Source organism: Bactrocera tryoni, chromosome 5 (assembly GCF_016617805.1).
Source record: "Bactrocera tryoni isolate S06 chromosome 5, CSIRO_BtryS06_freeze2, whole genome shotgun sequence".
NCBI lineage: Eukaryota > Metazoa > Arthropoda > Insecta > Diptera > Tephritidae > Bactrocera > Bactrocera tryoni.
In genome coordinates, this window is record NC_052503.1 from 50,742,625 (window position 1) to 50,762,549 (window position 19,925).

Sequence of the window (19,925 nt, forward strand, 5' to 3'; positions counted from 1 at the left end):
AACCAATTTCTGACCGTTCGCGCAGCTGTCGCATTGGAATGAGCTGTTTATAAATTTACTGAATGTCAGTTTGCAGTATTGCTCACAAGTGTACAAAAGCCAAAAGTGAACGCAACACAAAAGTGATCGGCAATGGAACTCAAACGTAATAGTGTGATTGCTTTATATTTAGCACACAAGCCAGCAATTGTTCGTGAGCTCAAACAGCTTAATGTGAATAAAGTTTTTGTTTATCGAACCATCTCTCGTTGCAATAATACTGGTTGCTTCGCAAAAGGCCATGGAGGTGGTCATCAAAATACTGCAACGTCACGTTAGATGTTTCGGAAAGTGAAGAAGCGACTTGAGCGAAATCCACGACAAAGTGCCAATCAAATGGCTAAAGAACTGAAATATCCGACCGTAGCATCCGACGCATATTGAAAAATGAGCCCAAGGTGAAGCCCTAGAAGTTTCGAAACGCTCATGATCTCACACCGAAGCAGCAACAAGTAACACTTGAGAGAGCGAAGCAGTTGCTTCGCTTGGCCGAAAGCGGTCGAATTCCGAACATTGTGTTTTCTGACGAAAAAGTTTTTCCAATTGAGCAATTCGTAAACTCTCAAAACGATAGGGTTTACTTGCCCGACCGTTCATATGAGAATCTAAGTCATGGGTTGGCCACCAGGAGGCAGCACCCGCCACAAATGATGACTTGGGCCGCTGTCACCGCAAATGGGCGCTCTCCAACTGTTTTCATCGAGCCTGGCGTTAAACTAAATGCGACATATTATCGGGAAAGTGTTCTGGAGGCTGCTTTGAAGCCGTGGGCAAACAAACATTTCGGTCGCAAACCATGGACGTTTCAACAAGACCCAACACCGTCTCACAAAGCGCGAGTGAACCAAGAATGTCTGAAAAACAACGTTCCGAACTTCATTACGATCACACAATGGCTCTCCAATTCACCAGATGCGAATCCAATGGATTATTGTCTCTGGGCCATTTTGGAGAGCGAGGTCCGAAGCAAAAAATACACCAGTCTCGAGATGCTGAAAAAAGCCAATGTCGGTGAGTGGGCCAAAATACCGGCAAGTCACATTCGGACAGCTTGCGATTCGTTTTTTGACCGTCTCAAGGCCATAGTTAAGGCAAAAGGTAGTCATATCAAGGAAAAGTGAATTGGTTCTGAATTTATGATTATTTTCACATATTTTGTACTTTAAAATAAATAAAAATAAATAAAAATAATTTTTCAAACCGAATTTATGACTTTTTTAACACATCGACACCGGCACACTGTATAAACAAATTCGACGCGAAAGGTGAAGGCCATCCCGGAAAATGCCTATAAAAATGTTTAAACGATATACCAGTTAGTATATGCTATTGTGGTACTCACAACGTGTCATAAAACATCGTAAAATCATAAATTTTTATACTAGTTTAACAAATTTGTTGTTGGATTGCATACTAAAACAAGAAAAAACGTTAACTTCGGCTGCACCGAAGCTAATATACCCTACACAGTTGCATTTTTTTTAGTAACGATGTGTTCAGTTTGTATGGAAGCTATATGCTATGGTAATCCAAACTAAACAATTTTTTCGAAGATTATATTATTACCTTAAGCAGTAATTCATGTCAAATTTCGTCAAGATACCACGTCAAATGCGAAAGTTTCCCATACAAACACTTGATTCCGATCGTTTAGTTTGTATGACAGCTATATTCTAAAGTTAACCGATCTAAACCATTTCTTCGAAGATTACATTGTTGCCTTAGAAAATAACATATACCAAATTTCGTGAATATATCTTGTCAAATGTGAAAGTTTTCCATACAAGAACTTGATTCCGATCGTTCAGTTTGTATGGCAGCTATATGCTATAGTAAGCCGATCTGAACAATTTCTTCGTATATTACATTATTATCTTAGAAAATAACCTGTGCCAACTTTTGTGAAGATACATTGTCAAATGTGAAAGTTTTCCATACAAGAACTTGATTCCGATCGTTCAGTTTGTATGGCAGCTATATGTTATAGTGGTCCGATATCGGCAGTTCCGACAAATGAGCAGCTTCTTGAAGAGAAAATGACGTTTGCAAAATTTCAAAACGATATCTTAAAAACTGAGGGACTAGTTCGTATATATACAGACAGACGGACAGACGGACGAACAGACGGATGGACAGACAGACAGATGGACATACTGATCATTTATATATATACTTTATAGGGTCTTCGACAATTCCTTTTGAGTGCTACAAACTTCGTGACAAACTTTCGTCTTGCTCTCGTTCACTGCCAGACCCATTTGCTTTGCTTCCTTGTCCAGTCTGGAGAAAGCGGAACTAACGGCGCGGATGTTGAGGCCGATGATATCAAAATCATCGGCATACGCCAGCAGCTCTACACTCTTATAAAAGATTGTACCTGCTCGATTAAGTTCTGCAGCTTGAACTATTTTCTCCAGCAGCAGTTTGAAGAAGGCGCACGATAGGGAGTCGCCTTGTCTGAAACCTCGCTTGGTACGAACGATTCGGAAAGGTCCTTCTCTATCCTCACGGAGCTTTTGGTGTTGCTCAACGTCAGTTTACACAGCCGTTTTAGTTTTGCGGGGATACCAAATTCAGACATCGCAGCATAAAGGCAGCTCCCTTTCGTGCTGTTGAAAATAGCTTTGAAATCGTCGAAGAGGTGGTGTGTGTCGATTCTCTTTTCACAGGTCTTTTCCAAATTTTGGCGCATGGTGAATATCTGGTCGGTTGTTGATTAGCCTGGTCTGAAGCCACACTGATAAGTTCCAATCAGTTTGTTGACGGTGGGCTTTAATCTTTCACACAATACGCTCGATAGAACCTTATACGCGATGTTGAGGAGGCTAATCCCACGGTAGTTGGCGCAGATTGTGGGGTCAATTTTCTTATGGATTGGGCATAGCACACTTAAATTCCAATCGTTGGGCATGCTTTCGTTCGACCGTATTTTACAAAGAAGCTGATGCATGCACCTTATCAGTTCTTCGCCGCCGTGTTTGAATAGCTCGGCCGGCAATCCATCGGCCTCCGCCGCTTTAAGTTAATAGTAGGCCACGTGTTTCAAATAAAAATATACCTTATCCTTTTATATAAAACAAACACACACCTTCAAGGTTTTACATAAAACATGTTTTTATAATTTTAAGGGATTCTTCGATATACCTGTTGACAATTTGTACGCTGAACCGGCAGTCTTAAAATGGATTAAAGAAAATATACCAGAGTGGAAGAATTCTATTATTGTATCACCCGATGCTGGTGGAGCCAAACGGTAAGTAATTTTATATTAATAGCGAACGAAAGTTCAATCTTAAATTTAAATAATTTTGAAAGCACCTTATATTTATTGACGGTAATATTTTGTACATGATGAAATAGCAGATACATAAGTAGATGAGATGATGAGGGTGTCACTTCTCGCTCTAATCCGTAATATAGAATTGATACCCGAAAATAATTTTAGCGTAAACAATACAGAGTTGTGCGAAGCCTTAATTTTAAGATCAGATTTGCTTTAATTTATTGTTTATTTAGCAATAATAAATTAAAACCATTGGATGAAAAATACAGAGAACTGAGCATTGACTACTCTCGTGAATAGCCGTCAAGTCAAGCAGATTGGGCCCAATTTTTGAATTAACTCAAAATTATACTCGTATTATTAACGGCAGTTAGTCCAGCGCCTGGACCATAAGAGAGGATTTGTTATGAAAATGTATACATTTTCGGCCGACTTAATATCTGCCATCTAAATAATAATAAAAATTACTTTTTGAATTATCATTAATATTAAGAACAAGAATGTTGTATTTATATTGCTTCCTTTATGCAATATTATTGTTTACTCTTAATACATTATTGAAGAGACTGTAAATAGAGCAAATGGTATGACAGCAAAAATGTACGTAAGTGCTGCCAAGCTAAATTTATACATTTGTATGAGCGTCTGGAACGATCGCTCAAAATATTACTATTCAATTATCGGTCAGGCTTTGGGTAGTTCGTCAATCTATGCGTGAGAACTTCGAAGTCGTTTATATCTGTAGGAATACAGCAAACAGGAGGCGTATTCCGATGGGCTTAAATTTCCGTTACTAACGTTGCAAATTAAAAACGAAGATCCTCAGATTTATAGAATTTAGAATTTTCCTGTTTAAAAGCAACGAATGCGGTATACTATAATGTCCATACAGAATAATTTGTCCGATTTTTGTTTCTCATCTAGATCATTGATGAAGAGTAATAAATAAACAGTGATGAGTTTAAGTTGGTTGAATGAATGTTATCTCGTCTGTAAATCCCATTCGTGGGTTTCTTTCGACAGTGTTAAAGCCGTCTTGGATTTTAATTTGAGCTCTGTAGCGTGCTGCTTTTTCTACTATTAGTACGGCCGTACAAATACCGTCCGAGCATTGCCTACGACAATATAGAGCGGCTGCAAAGGCTACTTTCGAAGCGTCAGTAAAAATATAGTATTCAGAAACGGAAGTTCCCAATTAGCGGTGATATCGTCCAACAACTATCACTTGTCAGAAAAAGACACATTAAGAAATTGAAGTTTCTCGACGCGGGGTACAACTGAATAGAAGGTTTAACAGGTTATATTCACTTTTAAATTTAAAAACATTTACTGGGTTGAAAAAATGCATTAAAAGTTAAAATATTTTCTAGGTCTTCCATCATCATCGTTGTTTGTTTTTTATCTCGGTAGAAATAAAATAAGATGCCTCTTCCAAAAAATCAAAAAAAATGTTTTTTTTCTTGCAAGTAGAGTTGCAAATAATGCATTTAAAAATAATTTAATTCAGGTTTTTTTTTTTATTTTGCAATCCCGAAAATCTTAATTAAAATTAAATTTTAATCCCAGAAATCGGATTAAAAATTTACTTTTAAGTTTAGACATCACAAATTTTACACATTAAAAAAGTAATTCCAAGCATAAGTATTATTAAAAATTATAATGTTTTAGAATTACCACTATTTCGCGCTTGCATACTTTTGTATTCTCCCATTTTGAACTTGATTCATATTTTTTAAATTTTTGATTCTAGTTTGGGCTTAAAAATTAAAATTTTTACTATTATATTAAAAAATAAAAAAATCACTTTTTAATTTCAATGTCTAGTTTTTAATCCGAAAATTTCGAATTTGAGAGTTCGACGATATAACTCTTAAATAACGGATCTTTGGAAGAAGCGAGTTAAACAATTACATCAATCAATGTTATAAACAAAATCGAAGAACATAATGTCGCAAGATACAGTTTATGCGCTTTTACATCCAAACTATTTAATAATTTGTTTAAAGAAAAAATCTACCCTCATTAAAAATATAAGCATCAGTCAGATTGTGTAGTAATATTATAAATGTTTAGTCAAAATTCAATTGTATTTTCAGTGTGACATCTATTGCGGACCGGCTGAATGTTGAGTTTGCTCTTATTCATAAAGAAAGAAAAAAGGCTAACGAAGTAGCTTCCATGGTCCTTGTCGGAGATGTGAAAGACAAAATTGCTATTTTAGTAGACGATATGGCGGACACTTGTGGTACTATCGTACATGCTGCTGACCGGTTGGTTGAGGCTGGTGCACTCAAGGTAAATAGGAACTATTTTGTTCAAATTATTATTGAATGCCTTTTATATAACAGTATCTGTAATCTGTAATGTAATCTGCGTGCTTATGCTGAATGCTGAAATTGCAGCGAGAGGAAGGGAAATAAACGTCAGTCAAAAAATTTGGATAAACTACATTTTAGCCTATTAGATCTTTTTACCAACCGTAATTGATTCAAGGCATACTACACATGTAAATAGACAAATTTTTACAGCTGGAATGGAAATTTTTTTTATTTGAAAGATATGCTCTTTATGAAATCCGGCATGTATTATTGCTTAAGGCAACGGTAGAAAAAATAAGATAGAATCTCTTTAACATATTGCTGTCTTACATCAGATCAATATGACAGATCAAAATCAAATTCTTGTATATGATTAAACTTTATTGTTTGTGGAGGGTATGATAGCTTCGATACAACCGAAGTTAACTTTTCTTGTTTATTTAATGCCTTGTCGTATATTTATGCTGTCATGTATGTATGTATGCTATCAACCGAATTCGAAAAAGTAATAAACTAAAGAGGAGCAAGTACGGAAGAGCTAAGTTCGAGTATAGCCGAACATTTCATACTCTTGCAAGTTGCAAGGATTAAAGCCAGAGAAGTTCCTTTAGGTACATATGGTTTGTTAGTTATATGGGGTCTTTCTTTATATCAGGTATATGGCGGCTAAGGAAATATTGACCCGACAACCTATTTGCAACACACAATTTCTATTATACTTAATCAAACACATTGATCGATATTTTTTAGCTCTAACACATTAAAAAATGTTTTTACTCTCTGATTAGGTAGAGTTGGAACCAAATAATACTCAAGAAATTATTTCCTTTTTATTTCCAAATGCAATAAAACGTACATACTCTATTTTGAAAGCTAAGATGTTTTTAATTCTTACTCTGAGCTATTTTCATATTGATTTTTTAAATAAATAATTATTATATTTACAGGTTTATGCCATTTTAACTCATGGTATATTTTCGGGTCCGGCGATTTCCCGGATTAACAACGCTTGCTTCGAGGCTGTCGTTGTTACGAATACAATACCGCAAGATGGACATATGAGGGACTGTCCGAAAATTCAGGTGTGATTAATATTTGTATATACTACATATATACCGTGTATCAGCTAACTTTTTACTTTTTCAGTGCATCGATGTTTCGATGATGTTTGCCGAAGCTGTTAGAAGGACACATAATGGCGAAAGTGTTTCATATCTCTTTTCAAATGTTCCGTATTAATACCTAATTATGAAAATATCGTGCAAATGTCAGTTATCGTTACTCGCATATGCTTTTCGTTGCAGATTAGTTTTATTTGGAAGCATATTGTAGTTAAAACTATCATTTTATCCAAAACTATTTAGAGGAAATATAATGTGAACACTTGTTAAATTTATTACCAAAAATAATAATATAACTTGTTAGGAACCCCAACCACTCAAATCTTAGTTTTGCATAATATATAAAAAATCCTTACCTTAAATCTTTAAAATAGTTCTTCAATATCCACTCAGATTTTGTTAATTCCTATTGAGTTGTATAACAATCGACTTAAATAAAAAGTATAATTAACAAACATGGACTATATCAATCTTTTTTATTGCCGCTATGAGAATCCAAGGGATTGTATTTTTATTTAATTTTGAAAATGATTGCTACAAATATTTGTCAGCATTATATTTTTTTTTTAATTCATTTATGAATTATTTTGCCTGTCAACATAATTGAGTATAAACTAGGCTATCTACCGGACACTACGCTAAATTTTACTGTAATCGGTTCAATAGTTTACGAGTTCCTGCAAAAAGCGGGGCCACATTATGTACTCGGACAGAAACGACACGAAATATACACAATATACTTAACCAAATCCGCGAAATAAAAATGAATGCAAAATTACCCGTCTCATTTCTTGAAAAAAAAGTTAAACTGAGTGAAGATCTATTATTGAAATTAGTCAGAACCGAATCAAATAGCCGAACAAACACGAAAAGGGGCAATGTTCAACATTTGACATGATCCAGCGCAACATAACAAGGTGTTAGGTAAAGTTGTCCACCAAAGAATTAGAGTGACCGCATTAAAAAACGAATCTTTGAATAACAAGAAAGTTTATTGGCTAAAAATTTTTGCTCAATATATTCACTAATGATGCATTAATATATCCATAGTTCATATTCAGTTCAGTTTCAATTGAATGTTTTTTTGTATAATATTCAGTATAAAACTTAGAATATGTCATATTATCAATTGAACATAAAAAAAAGTTTATATCACACTAGTACCAAAATTTTTAAATTAAAATGATTTCATCTATTTTTATTCATGTTTAATTGAATAGCTAGCTTAATTCAAACTTCCTGAAAATAGAGTCGATGAGATCCTGGCAACGTTTAAATGATAATCCTTGCAAAACCTCTTTCACTACCTGTCACAAAACACTCAAATTGGTTGGTTTTCTGACACCAACACTTTTTCATATTGGTCCTGAGTGAATGAGGGTTGAGGACAAGAGACTGAGGCATAACTTCAACTCCACGTATTCTACACCAGTTCTTTGCGCACTTGATGATATGTTTGTTGTCATTATCTTGTTGTCTTCATAGCTACCCCCTACCACGATTTTAGAGCCGCCATGTTTAAACGTTTTTGTTCTATGTCAGAGATTATATTCCGTGTTAGGAGAGCACGGACGCCTGCCAAAGTTTTCAAAGTTTCAAATAATCCATTTTGGATTCATCTAACCACAATATATTTTGCCATATAGTATATTTACCCACGGAGCAGCGAACATGATCAATGATTTTTCAGAGGGTCACACTGAGACGATCCCTTAAAATATGCCAGCTTATGACCAAAAAATGTCCAAATCCAACCAAAACTGTTCAAGCTCCTAAGTACCGAATATGTAGACCCCAGTATCTATAATTCATTTTGGTTGAAAATTTTGGTCAAGGTGCTAAAAATGCGCTGAATCGTATCAATGCTTCCCTAAGCCCTCATATACCTAATAAGAAGATTTTCGAACTTCCGGGTGACACGTTCCGCATATATCGTTCAATATGTGAGTTATCTTAATAAAATTGAGAGAGCGTGTTTTGATCATAACAGTGTATCTGTGTGCCTAAATTGGATAAAATTGGGCGAAAACTGGACCAAGCCCCCATGCAACTAATATCAGGATTTTCGAACATCCGGGTGACTTTACTCCATATATGTGATGTGGCATGTTAATAGTAAGTGGTATTGGCAAAAATAGATACTACTCCAACTCGCATATACTACGTATAATGATTTTTGATTTTCCAACAAATCTTTTGCAAACTTTATAAAAGTTTTATTAAATTTATATAAAATAACTTTATTTTTGTTGTGAAGCACACTACGGGACACTGCTGTCGAGTTTGGGGATTTTATCACTCCGTCACTTGAGCAAAGATAAAGGCGGCTATTTGCGATTTGCTAAACTGTATGCGGTAGTTATTGCGGCTGAACGTCTTAGTTCACGGATGAAACCATAAGAAGATAGTTTGATAGTTTGGGTGGTAAATATTAAATTATTACGAGTCGTCTCGTTGATGATCGTGTGGTTGTTGTGTTATAATGATGAGCGGTGTTAGGTACTGTGTTTGATGCGTGTGTGTAGTGGTGTGTGTTGCGAACTGTTATGTGATGAGGTGTTGTGACGTGACGTGATGCGATGTGATGAAGTTGCTGTGATGTATGTGTGATGTGTCGTGTAGGCGCAGTTTGTCGTGTGAGCATCGTTGAATTTATTCGACTTTTCTTATAAACAAAAGATAATTTTTTACAAACAAATTAGTCTAAACTGTAAACTTGTAAATCACTTAAGGAATAGTACATACATAAATATGTATGATGTAACAACGTCTTCACAGCCTCTGCATCTGGATCGTATGTCGTTACACATATGTATATATGCTTCTTGTTATAGTGAATAACGGTTCAGAAGTAGAGCAGAAGAGGGCAGGTCTCACGCCCTATATTTGATCGTAACTGTAATGTTTTGTCCAACATTCATCGAATGTAATTGCAAAATCGACGGCTAAAACCCAGATACTTCTTCTTTACTGGCGTAGACACCGCATACGCGATTATAGCCGAGTTAACAACAGCACGCCAGTCGTTTCTTCTTTTCGCTACATGGCGCCAATGTGATATTCCAAGCGAAGCCATGTGCTTCTCCACTTGGTCCTTCCAACTGAGTTTGTCTTCGCCTTCCTCTGCTTCTCTCGGCGGGTACTGCGTCGAATACTTTCAGAACTGGAGTGTTTTCGTCCATTCGGACAACATAACCTAGCCGCTGTCTTTTAACGCTATTTTTCATTGGGTGCGTTTTTTTACGTGGCGTGTCCTAAACACAGCCCACAACCCTGTGTATGGGATGTTTCGCCTTCAAACGGATGCTCTTAGGCTACCCAGAGGATACTTGGTCAAAGACCGAAAGTCGTAAGCTGCTTGAGCCATATGTATCGTTTCTGGCCACTCCCAAGTGAATGGCGATTAGAAAACTTTCCTCACCTGCGCGAACTTCTGCACACGACTCCATCCTCCAGATGAAGGTACTACACGTAAGAAAACACGAATTTGATCGTTCCTTTTAAATATTGCATTGTTCTGTGCAATGCTTCAGGAATATTTGTCAGCTATTGTGCACTCATCTGAAATTATGATTCACCTTTTCTTATTCAGTTACAACTATCACTATTATTCATATATACATATGTGTATTAAAAAAAAACCATCCATCACCAATTTTCAGCAAAATCGGTTCAGCCGTTCTTGACCTCCTCCAGGGCTAAAGCAATACCCATACAAATTTACACGTCTTTCCGTGCGGTGGCTCGGGAGTAATGCGCGGACGTACAAAAAAGGCGTTTCATTTTTATGTATAAGAAGATAATATTTTTTTTTTTAATTTGGAACTATAATCACTTTTTATTAAAAAATGTTCAATAGGCTTAAAGCCCACTGGATATTTGATTTGTTTGATATTCTTATATTGGGTACGTCAAGTTTACGGTTAGAGTTACCGAACTTTATTCACTTTTGCATAACTACATATTACCAAAAAGTTGGTCTCCATTTTAGGCACAAGTTCTTAGAAGGAGATTCTCTCTGAATTTCATTACATCTTACTTACTGATCGTTATAAAGTCAACAGAAAATTCGAAAAAATAAATAGATATATTATATGTATAATAATGTATAAGGTATAAGGGGCTACAGGAAGTATTGAACCGAGTATACCCATCTTTAGCATGAAGACATATTGGGTTTAATCATTGAATCCGTTTCGTTCGAAAAACCTGTCAGTCCGAACGAAACAAGTTAGGTTGAAATCATTGAAATCGTATCAGACACAAAATTTTCGATGAAGTTGCTCTCACTTATCCTTTCGATAAAGTACACTCGAGAATTTTTGTTGAAATTTATCCGTAGATGAGTGAGTTGTGGATATTTAAAAAAAAGAGTTTTTGTAAGTTTAACACCAACAAAATTCAATTTGAAGTACATATTAAGACATTTCCATATTTAAAGGATTTCATACGGATGGAAAAAGCTAAGAAAAATGATCACGCGTTTATATTATCGACCGATTTGAAGAATGCTATTGAAAATAAAAAAAAAATCAGAATAGGCAGTCTTTCAGCCCTGTAACTTTAAGTCCACTCGGAGATCAGCAGTATACATAAATTGATTGAAGGTTTGAAAGGAATTCAAAATTTTGGATGCTGTCCAGTAAATGTAACGAATATTTCGGATGATATTCCAGCCAAAAGTTCCAGGAATAAGACACCAATTGATGCAATTTATTCCCTGACCAAGCAATGCAATCTTTTGCAAATACTGATACATCATACAAAATACAAAATGAACAAAAATAACTATTCAAAAAGAGATAGAGGAAACTATTTCAGAAGTTCTAAACATGCTTATGAAAAATCGCGATGCAAATTTCTTTCCATATCGATGTCTATATTACAGTTTACTTATGGTAAAGTAGGTTATCGACGGTATCAATGATTGCATGAAAATGTTCGAACGAAAATTTTTTTCGTATCGAATTCGGTTTCGATGCGGAATGAATGATTGGACCCATTGCCACGATATCTCACACATATTCCGATATATATAGATAAAGTAAATTTGAAAATCCATCGGTTTAATATTAGAGATTGACCGCTATATATGTATTTATATCTTAATTGTGAAATATAATGTCTATGACGTATTTATTTAGTAAGTGATCACATTTTAAGTGGGTAACTCATATATGGGGAGTAAACATAGTTACAAATTCACCTAATTTCAAGCTGTCGAAGTAGGAGTCAAAATGATTTGCCGCAAGAAAATTGTTGAAACAACTATAATGGTTTATGCGATATATACATTAAACCAATTAAGGCTGGAGTCATGACAACTTTGTTCAACCTACAGTTGCTCCTCACTGCTACAGCGATCTTTCAAATAACGTTTCTTAATTCGGGAGTTTGGTTTTTAATCTTTACCGGGTTTCGTTTAATGACATCTTGAGGGCGTGGCAATGGTCCGATTACCCCTCTCTGCAATACCAACCTCCCTCCCCCAGTGTACATATGTTCCATATTTATTAGTTTTAGGTGATACAAACAACCGTTAAGTGCACAAAGCTATAATACTCTGTAGCAAAAAGTAGCGAGAGTATAAAATAGTAGCATAATCCAAAAAATAAAGGTTGATAAATTCAGCGTTGTGTTATCATTAAAGAAAATATATTAAAAATTTGTAAGAGGTTTTAATTAATTAATTTTTGATAAATTTCAGTTATGGGAGAAATTCAGAATTAAATTTTAAAATCATGACATAGATACATATATATGTTGTCAGTTTCATGTGAATGACTTTGTCTCCCTAACTATTACAACATTTCCAAATGATTAATAATAATTTAAATTCGTGTTTAACACGACAAATTCAGATTTAAGTAATAAATAAATAACTATAATGTGAAAGTTTTCAAAAATACGATTAATTATTTTTAAATAAATATCAAACCACGCTAAACAATATTTTTGATAAATTCTTATTTCCATAAAATATGTGTTTTTATAAATAAAAAGGAAGCTAACTAAACAAGTTCTCTGTTGCCTTTTCCAAATCCCAGTTTTCTTTCGACAAAACGGCCCGCGCATCATGCTCATCAATCCCCATATCTTTTAGGCGTTGAATTTTCGAATCACACTCAGTAAATTTGTGGGGACCTTTAATTTAAAAACATACCTTTTATATAGCAGTCAAATTTACATATATTATTTACCTCCAGCATATATATTTGTCCAATGCTTAGCCGTCATAAGAAACAACTGGTATTTGTCTTTATATTGATATGCTACTACTGCGTCTTGTGGATCATCAGGCTCGGCAGCAGCCAACAATGCTTGAAGTGAGAGTAAAACCGTACGTAAGGTCATTGCAGCGGCCCTATAAATATTTGACAAACGAAAACACTTTTATTCTTAAATTTAACGTATTATATTAACCATAACCACAAACATTTCCTTAAACATACATATTCTCTGTATAGCTATTTGTAAATAACAGCTAAGCATTTCTTGAGGCCAAGATTCGTTTCGGCCAAGCTGTTATGAATTTATACCCCAAATGTGAACTAGATGAATAATTTAGTCGGTTCATTTGATCGGTTTGAACTTTTGGATTTGTCCGTAAATGAACATTTGCCTAATATATACGGGTCGGTTCAACACCTCAGAATACTATATAAATATGTGTGTAATTTTTTTCAGTATCAGGAAAATATATAAGTAAGTGGTATAGGCTGTGGTATGTACGCAAAAATTCAATTTATCCTCTAAGTCTATCGTGTAAGGCAACTGGCGCGTAGTAGCCGGTCTACTGACTTTGGCTACTATAACAGTATTTTGTAATGAAATCAACTTAACGGAAATTGATATATCGACCAGATCTATTTCAAGACTTATTCGAGATGATCCCCTCATGAAATCCTACCGCGAAGTGGAGGTCAGCTTTAAATCAGCTGGACTACAGTTTGTGGTTTGCGTGCTGCTATTGATAGATCAATGGTTGAACCGTTTAAGGACTTGTGTAAAAGGAAAAGTTTACCATTTCGAATACAATTTTGAACATCTTTCGTTTAGTATATGCATTATTAAATAAAATAAACTTTAACAAAAAAATTCTTTCGGATTCATTTTTATAACAGCCAATTACATAAAAAAATACTTAAATTAAAAGAACTTATGACAGGACTAAGTTGAAGTACAAAACTGCTTATTTAACGAAATAATAAAAAAAAATCTTAAAATATCAGACAACAAAGTTCTCACTGAGTACCTTTACTTTCGTGCTCACATACACAATCACTTCAGTTCAGAAAGCAATTGATACTTTCGTTGTTTCTACGTTGGAATATTATTATATAATATTTATGGAGTAAGGAAATTTTTTTGAGATCGTTTTCTAACTGAATAAGTTAACCAAATAATTCTTCAAAAAATATCGCCCGTTTTAAATAATTTATAAATACGTATTTTTTAAATAATATTAACCCTCTTCATAATTTTTGTGCTACGAAAAAAAAGAATTAAATTTTCTGTCAAAAGAAGGTGTAACTTACACGGTAGGAAAACTCTTACTGTTACTCCTGCGATAGTGACATCATCTAGCACTCGTATATCAAAGGATGATAGTAATACGAAATAAACAATTTTTAAGTGTATATCCGTCTAGCAGTTACCATACTCGCACTGGTAAGTAGACTTGCTGTACTAACTCGTGGTCCAATCTAATCTAATGTTACCTTTGAAGATGAAATAACTGCAAATGTTTTGTCTTAAAAGCTAAAATTTGATGAATGAGATGTTGACCATAAGAAACATTGAGAAGAGGTGAGGGCATATTCTTTAGAATCATACTTATTCTACTTCGAAATTTCATATTATTATATTTAGATCTAAGTTATAATTAGATAATAAATTACTCACTGTCAATATTATAACATGTGACTTATGCACTCGTTAAATCGCATATTTTAAGTATTTTTTTGTATAAACTACTGCATACTAACCAATTGTCTTTTAAAATATCCAAGCAAATTGCGCCAGTAACCGAGGATATATTGGGATGCCAGATTTTTGTTATAAAACGGACCTAAAAATTGATAGGAAATAGTCAAAAAGATGTACAAAAAGGAGATGAAAAGAAAATAATTTAAAAAGAATAATGTACCTTACATATTTGTATTTATAAAATTTGTAACTAACACTCACACAGCCTAACGATATTACAAACAAGCGGTTTAGGTACTTATTGAAATGACAGTAAAAAGGGCCAAATGTTCAACAGAGAGAGTATATACCAATCTTTGCTCATATAAGGTTTAGGAATAGTCAAAATTTTTTAAAAAATCAAATTTTTATTTCAGTTTTTCAAAGTATAATGTCTTCTCTGTCAATTAAAAGCATATTCGGCAAATACTTATGGGGGTATTCGATTATTACCAAAGTATTTTATTATTTTGATTATTTACATACTATTAACTAACTGTTGTTTTTTTATTAATGATCACAAAATTATTAATTATTTTTCAAATGTAGGATCCAATGAAAATTCAAAACATTACTTAAAGATACTAAGCTTTTACTTTTATAAAACAGAATAATATTAAATCAGCAACATTTTTTTCGAATTGTAATTTCTTTATGTTTGTATTATGTTATCTAACTCCATGAGTATGCCGAAGTAGCAATAAATGTTCCAAATTGCAAGCACTTTTTATTTTTCAAGAGTGTTGTAATGTTCATATCAGCTTTTCATGTTTAGTGTAATATGAAAAAAGTGATTGCATAAGATCATCGAAAAATGTTTCAAAATATGAGAGCGAAATTGAATCAGTTTATAAAATTTTTATTGAAAGTTAAGGCTGACAAAGGTGTCGTTTCATTAATATTTCTAATAATCACATTTAATAAAGAATATAAAGAAAGTTTGGATTAGAAAGCAGTTTGTTTAGCACCACGCGTTTGAGAAAATGTTCTCTAATTAGTTGAGTTCGATCGATTAGTTTGTACGGGAGCTATAAACTACAGTTGTCCGATGTCGACAGTACCGACAAATGAGCAGCTTCTTCCGGAGAACATGTGCAAAATTTCAGATCGGTACTTCAAAAACTTAGAGACTAGTTCGCGTATATACAGACGGACCGACAGACGTACACGGTTAAATCGACTTAGCTCTTCACACTGACCCCTTATATATACACTTTATAGGGACATTTCATTCGTAGCAAACTTACCCTCTTTTCAGGGTATAAAGAAAAATTAGTAATATTAGAAAATAAAGTAGAGTAGATAGAGATTTCAGATCAGAAAAGCTCTATTTTGGAAAAGTACATTTAACAGGAAAAACTTGCAATAGCCTGCAAAAAGCAGACTAATTTTCTCAATATTGGAAATACATACATATCTTTATCCTCATGATATTTGAATCAAATGAAATTATTAACTCTCCTATAATATTGGGCATTTCGATTTCTTTAATATGTTAAAATCAATTTTGTTGAATTTAATCTTTATAATTACTTTGGGTGGATTAAATGGATATGTTTCCGGGACTTTAATCTCTAAAACAAATTTGCCACCCTCATATGGCGTGTCTGGTGGACCAGCAATTTCTCCTCGCAATTCTGTCCAGCTGTCATTGATTAGCTCAATTTTTATAGAACACTGCACAATCTGAAATGAGTTATAAATAAAAACTTGTTAGATAGAATATTAGTATCGCAAGCTAAAGCTATATGATATGTAGGCGTTATAAAAAATTTCATAATTCCAAATGTAGCTTTGTTGTAATATTTGTCGAAGCATATATTTAATTAAAGTAATGACTACTCCTCCTATGTGATTTTGTTATTTATTATGAACAAGTTGGTTTTCTAATATGTTTTATTTTTAAAACAAGAACATAAAATGATCTAATCAATTATATGTGTGTTTCGTATTAAAAATGCATTTTTAGTATTTTTCCACACGATTTCTTAGTTTGCAATGTAGCCACGTTAGCGATTTTTGCGGGGTTGATTGCTTATTTAACTCATACTACATATACAAGACCAAGCCCCCAAATGTATAAAATAATTATAGGTACAACTATTAAATTTGTTCTTTAGGTGTAATCAAAACAACTTCAGTTATAGGTAGAGTATAATATTTACAAAATATTCCAAATCATGAACTGCATAATTTTTCCGTTAATAAAACTTTTATTAAAAGTCTAAACAAAGCTATATGTACATATATTTTTGAAAGAATATATTTACGTAGGTATAATAAAAACATCCCTAGTTCTTCGGAATGTATATGGAACTAAGAAAACGGTAAAATTTAGACCCACAATTGAAAATTATTGGATATACATACATATGTAGGTTGAAAATACATAAGTACTTTTATCATATGAAAATGAATAAAGGAAATATAAAAAAAAAACATCTATGAGTCATAGAAGTCAATAGATAAAAAATTTAACTGATAACATTTATTATGTATGGTAATCATAAAAATATGAATTAAGAAACAACTCCTACTTAAGTATTATATATAGACAAATTCCGGAACATCAAGTTTTATATAAGTGTAATGTTTATAATACTTTTAAAAGTACAAACTTGACTGACAAAAATACAAATGTACATACATATGTAAATTTCAATAAAATTTCCAATTATCAAAAGAACAACAACTTCCAAACCAACTCTTCTTCTTCAGATTAATCTTCTACAGATAATAATGAGTAAAAATCAAAAGTAAAAAATAATTTCTCCATTTTCGAAGTTAGCATCCAAAATAAAAATATTTGCATTCGAAGTTCGAATTTGAGCTTAATTCAACTATTATTATTAATAAAGTGTGTAAATGACTTAAAATTGTAGACAAAATCTACTTCTTCTCTTTCTTAAATGATGAGTATCGAAATATGTATCTTCGAAAAGTTCTAATGGTATCGTTGCAAAAGTGACGAAGCATTATTTTTTCTGATATACCATCCATATATTTATTTTGAGAAAAAAATTAACGAAAAGATTATATAAGTAGATTTATTTATTTATATGCAAGTCATTTGCACCATCAATTTGTTGCTGTTCCTGTAGCTCTTATTTTTTTAGTGGCAAAATTCTGCCGAGTTGAGAGTCCTTGGCGGATAAAAATCCGAGTCCGTTCCGATTATGTAGACCCGACTGTCGTGGGAACTGTTTGCCAATGATATTAGTGATAATTATCTTTAATGCACTTCAAGCAATTCTCGCATTAGCAAATCTTCACTACTTTACATTTGGACCGTTAAAAATATTGCAATAGTAAATATAACAAACATAACCTGTAAAGTTACAACAATACCAAACTTCCAAAAACGATATTTTGAAACATATAATTATTATTAGGTTTTTTTTTAAGAACGGACACTAATTGCTTATAACATATGTACATATGTATGTCAAATAGTTTGATGGAAAGATATTATACTTTATGGAAATAAGAGAAAGAGGTATTAATGTCCATATCTTTACAGTTTTTGTAGGTTACATACTATAATTAATAATGATGATTGAAATAACATAAAATTCGAATGAAGGCAAATATTTCATTTTGCGACTACCTTCGAAAAAAAAATGGTTTAGTTCAATACAAAAAAAGTTTTCGCAGCATACCTAAATCGAATATTTCGAGTTTATACAATTGAATGCCTACAATCTGTAAAAAAATTTTGTTTACCATTGGAAGTAAGAGCAAAAGTATAGAACTTAAGAAGAAATATATTGAATTGTTAAAAAATAAATTAGAGCATTTTGAGACATTAATAATATTTCTGATGGATTACGATGATAGGATTATAATAGAGGAGTACTGGAGTACATATTTCTAGATATTTTGTACTCACGATATACATTCATAGGTAAGTATAAAATCAACCAAAAAAACTAAGCTCAAAAGTTTGGGTATATGAGCGAACAAGGTAACTATGATTGAATTATAACTAATTTTAACTGCTACATTTATTTTATTTTTTTATCAAAACAATAAAAACTTTAATAAAAAAGTTCTGAGTCTCTCAGAAAAGCGCGAGTTATGGCCACATTCCTTTGTTATCCAAGCCATCGCCTTAACTATAAGTGTACATTTACGTCATCTCCAACAGGTCAGCACAAGAAAATAACAAAATCTTCCTAATTTAAATTCACTTCACATTTTTGAAAACTCCTAATATAAATTGACTAATGGTACCTGCAGAGTACAGCTTAAAGCCGAGCCGAGCTCTTTTTCCATTTAAGCCACACGCACAGTTACATTCTGCTCGGCTTTGAGCGTCCACTCTGCGGGTACATAACTTATTTGAAATATATTTCCAGTAATGGACGGTTAGACCCTCATCTCATTGACACCGTCCTTTAAAAAAAATGCATATTTTAAACGTAAAAATTTTATAATATTTTGGAACACTTTTCATTGCAGTATTTGATGGATGAACGTTATTATGATCGATGTATATTTGAACAATTTTTTTAGTTTAATTTCAAGTTTCCAATTTACTACAGCTGCACCTATCCTAAGATGTTGTATTCCCTTTACTATATCAAACGCAACATGTGCAATATAAAAAGAAAACATCCTAATATTGTTTCTCAAAAACATTGAATATTATGTTATACTTACTTCTTCACTTCTCATTACTTCTTTGAATTCCCGCTTTATACGAGAAACAGCCATGTTTGCCATTTTGTGGTATCAAATTTAGTATATCCTGGCTTACTATTTTTTTGTGCTAAATATATTTGTATTTGGGATTGTTTAAAATTTACTGAGTTTATAATTTTGGTTAGTTTTGACCTTTATTGAATTTTTAGCTAATTGTATGAGGCGAAATGTCAAATAGACAAAATCGTTTTTAATCGATATATGTAATAATGTTGGGTAAACTTTTTATCGGTTTCAAATTTAACGTTGCCAGAGTCTATGAACTTCTCATACAATCTAGTACATTATTATGCATGGCAGCTTTTGGCTAATATACTTTCTTGAAAATAAATAATAATAACTAAATATGAATGAAAAGAGAATATTTTGACAATTACCGGCTGTCGAATTCAGCCCATATTTAAAAAAAAATCCTCCAAATTAGACAACTTCTCCAAACTTCCGACGTTCCTTCAACTACCCAGTCAGATACAAAGGCAGACTTGGAGGAAG

General features: G+C 33.1%; 2 protein-coding genes across 2 annotated transcripts; one reads left to right on the forward strand and one right to left on the reverse strand.

The window, feature by feature from the left end:
- The first annotated feature begins 1,044 nt into the window (after nucleotides 1–1,044).
- LOC120778350 (ribose-phosphate pyrophosphokinase 2-like) lies at nucleotides 1,045–7,222 on the forward strand. The gene is made up of 5 exons (XM_040110138.1): nucleotides 1,045–1,050; nucleotides 3,135–3,292; nucleotides 5,419–5,617; nucleotides 6,588–6,722; nucleotides 6,787–7,222. The coding sequence occupies exons 1-5, from the start codon at nucleotides 1,045–1,047 to the stop codon at nucleotides 6,877–6,879; spliced, it is 591 nt and encodes a 196-aa protein (XP_039966072.1). The 3' UTR covers nucleotides 6,880–7,222.
- Nucleotides 7,223–12,711: 5,489 nt separating this feature from the next.
- Nucleotides 12,712–19,599, reverse strand: LOC120779122 (ubiquitin-conjugating enzyme E2-22 kDa). The gene is made up of 5 exons (XM_040111315.1): nucleotides 19,392–19,599; nucleotides 16,263–16,415; nucleotides 14,750–14,832; nucleotides 12,962–13,125; nucleotides 12,712–12,905 (listed from the first exon to the last, which is right to left on the reverse strand). Exons 1-5 carry the CDS (start codon nucleotides 19,452–19,454, stop codon nucleotides 12,769–12,771), a joined length of 600 nt encoding a protein of 199 aa, XP_039967249.1. The 5' UTR covers nucleotides 19,455–19,599; the 3' UTR covers nucleotides 12,712–12,768.
- Nucleotides 19,600–19,925: the final 326 nt, after the last annotated feature.

Bases quoted from the DNA above. Each gene is read 5' to 3' on its own strand.
- LOC120778350 (XM_040110138.1), top strand. The intron at 3,293-5,418 runs GTAAGTAATTTT...TTGTATTTTCAG, and splicing joins GATGCTGGTGGAGCCAAACG to TGTGACATCTATTGCGGACC. The intron at 5,618-6,587 runs GTAAATAGGAAC...TTATATTTACAG, and splicing joins TTGAGGCTGGTGCACTCAAG to GTTTATGCCATTTTAACTCA.
- LOC120779122 (XM_040111315.1), bottom strand. From the start codon at position 19,454: ATGGCAAACATGGCTGTTTCTCGTATAAAGCGGGAATTCAAAGAAGTA. The intron at 16,416-19,391 runs GTAAGTATAACA...AACTCATTTCAG, and splicing joins AAGTAATGAGAAGTGAAGAA to ATTGTGCAGTGTTCTATAAA. The intron at 13,126-14,749 runs GTTAGTATGCAG...AAATATTTATAG, and splicing joins GATATTTTAAAAGACAATTG to GGCCGCTGCAATGACCTTAC.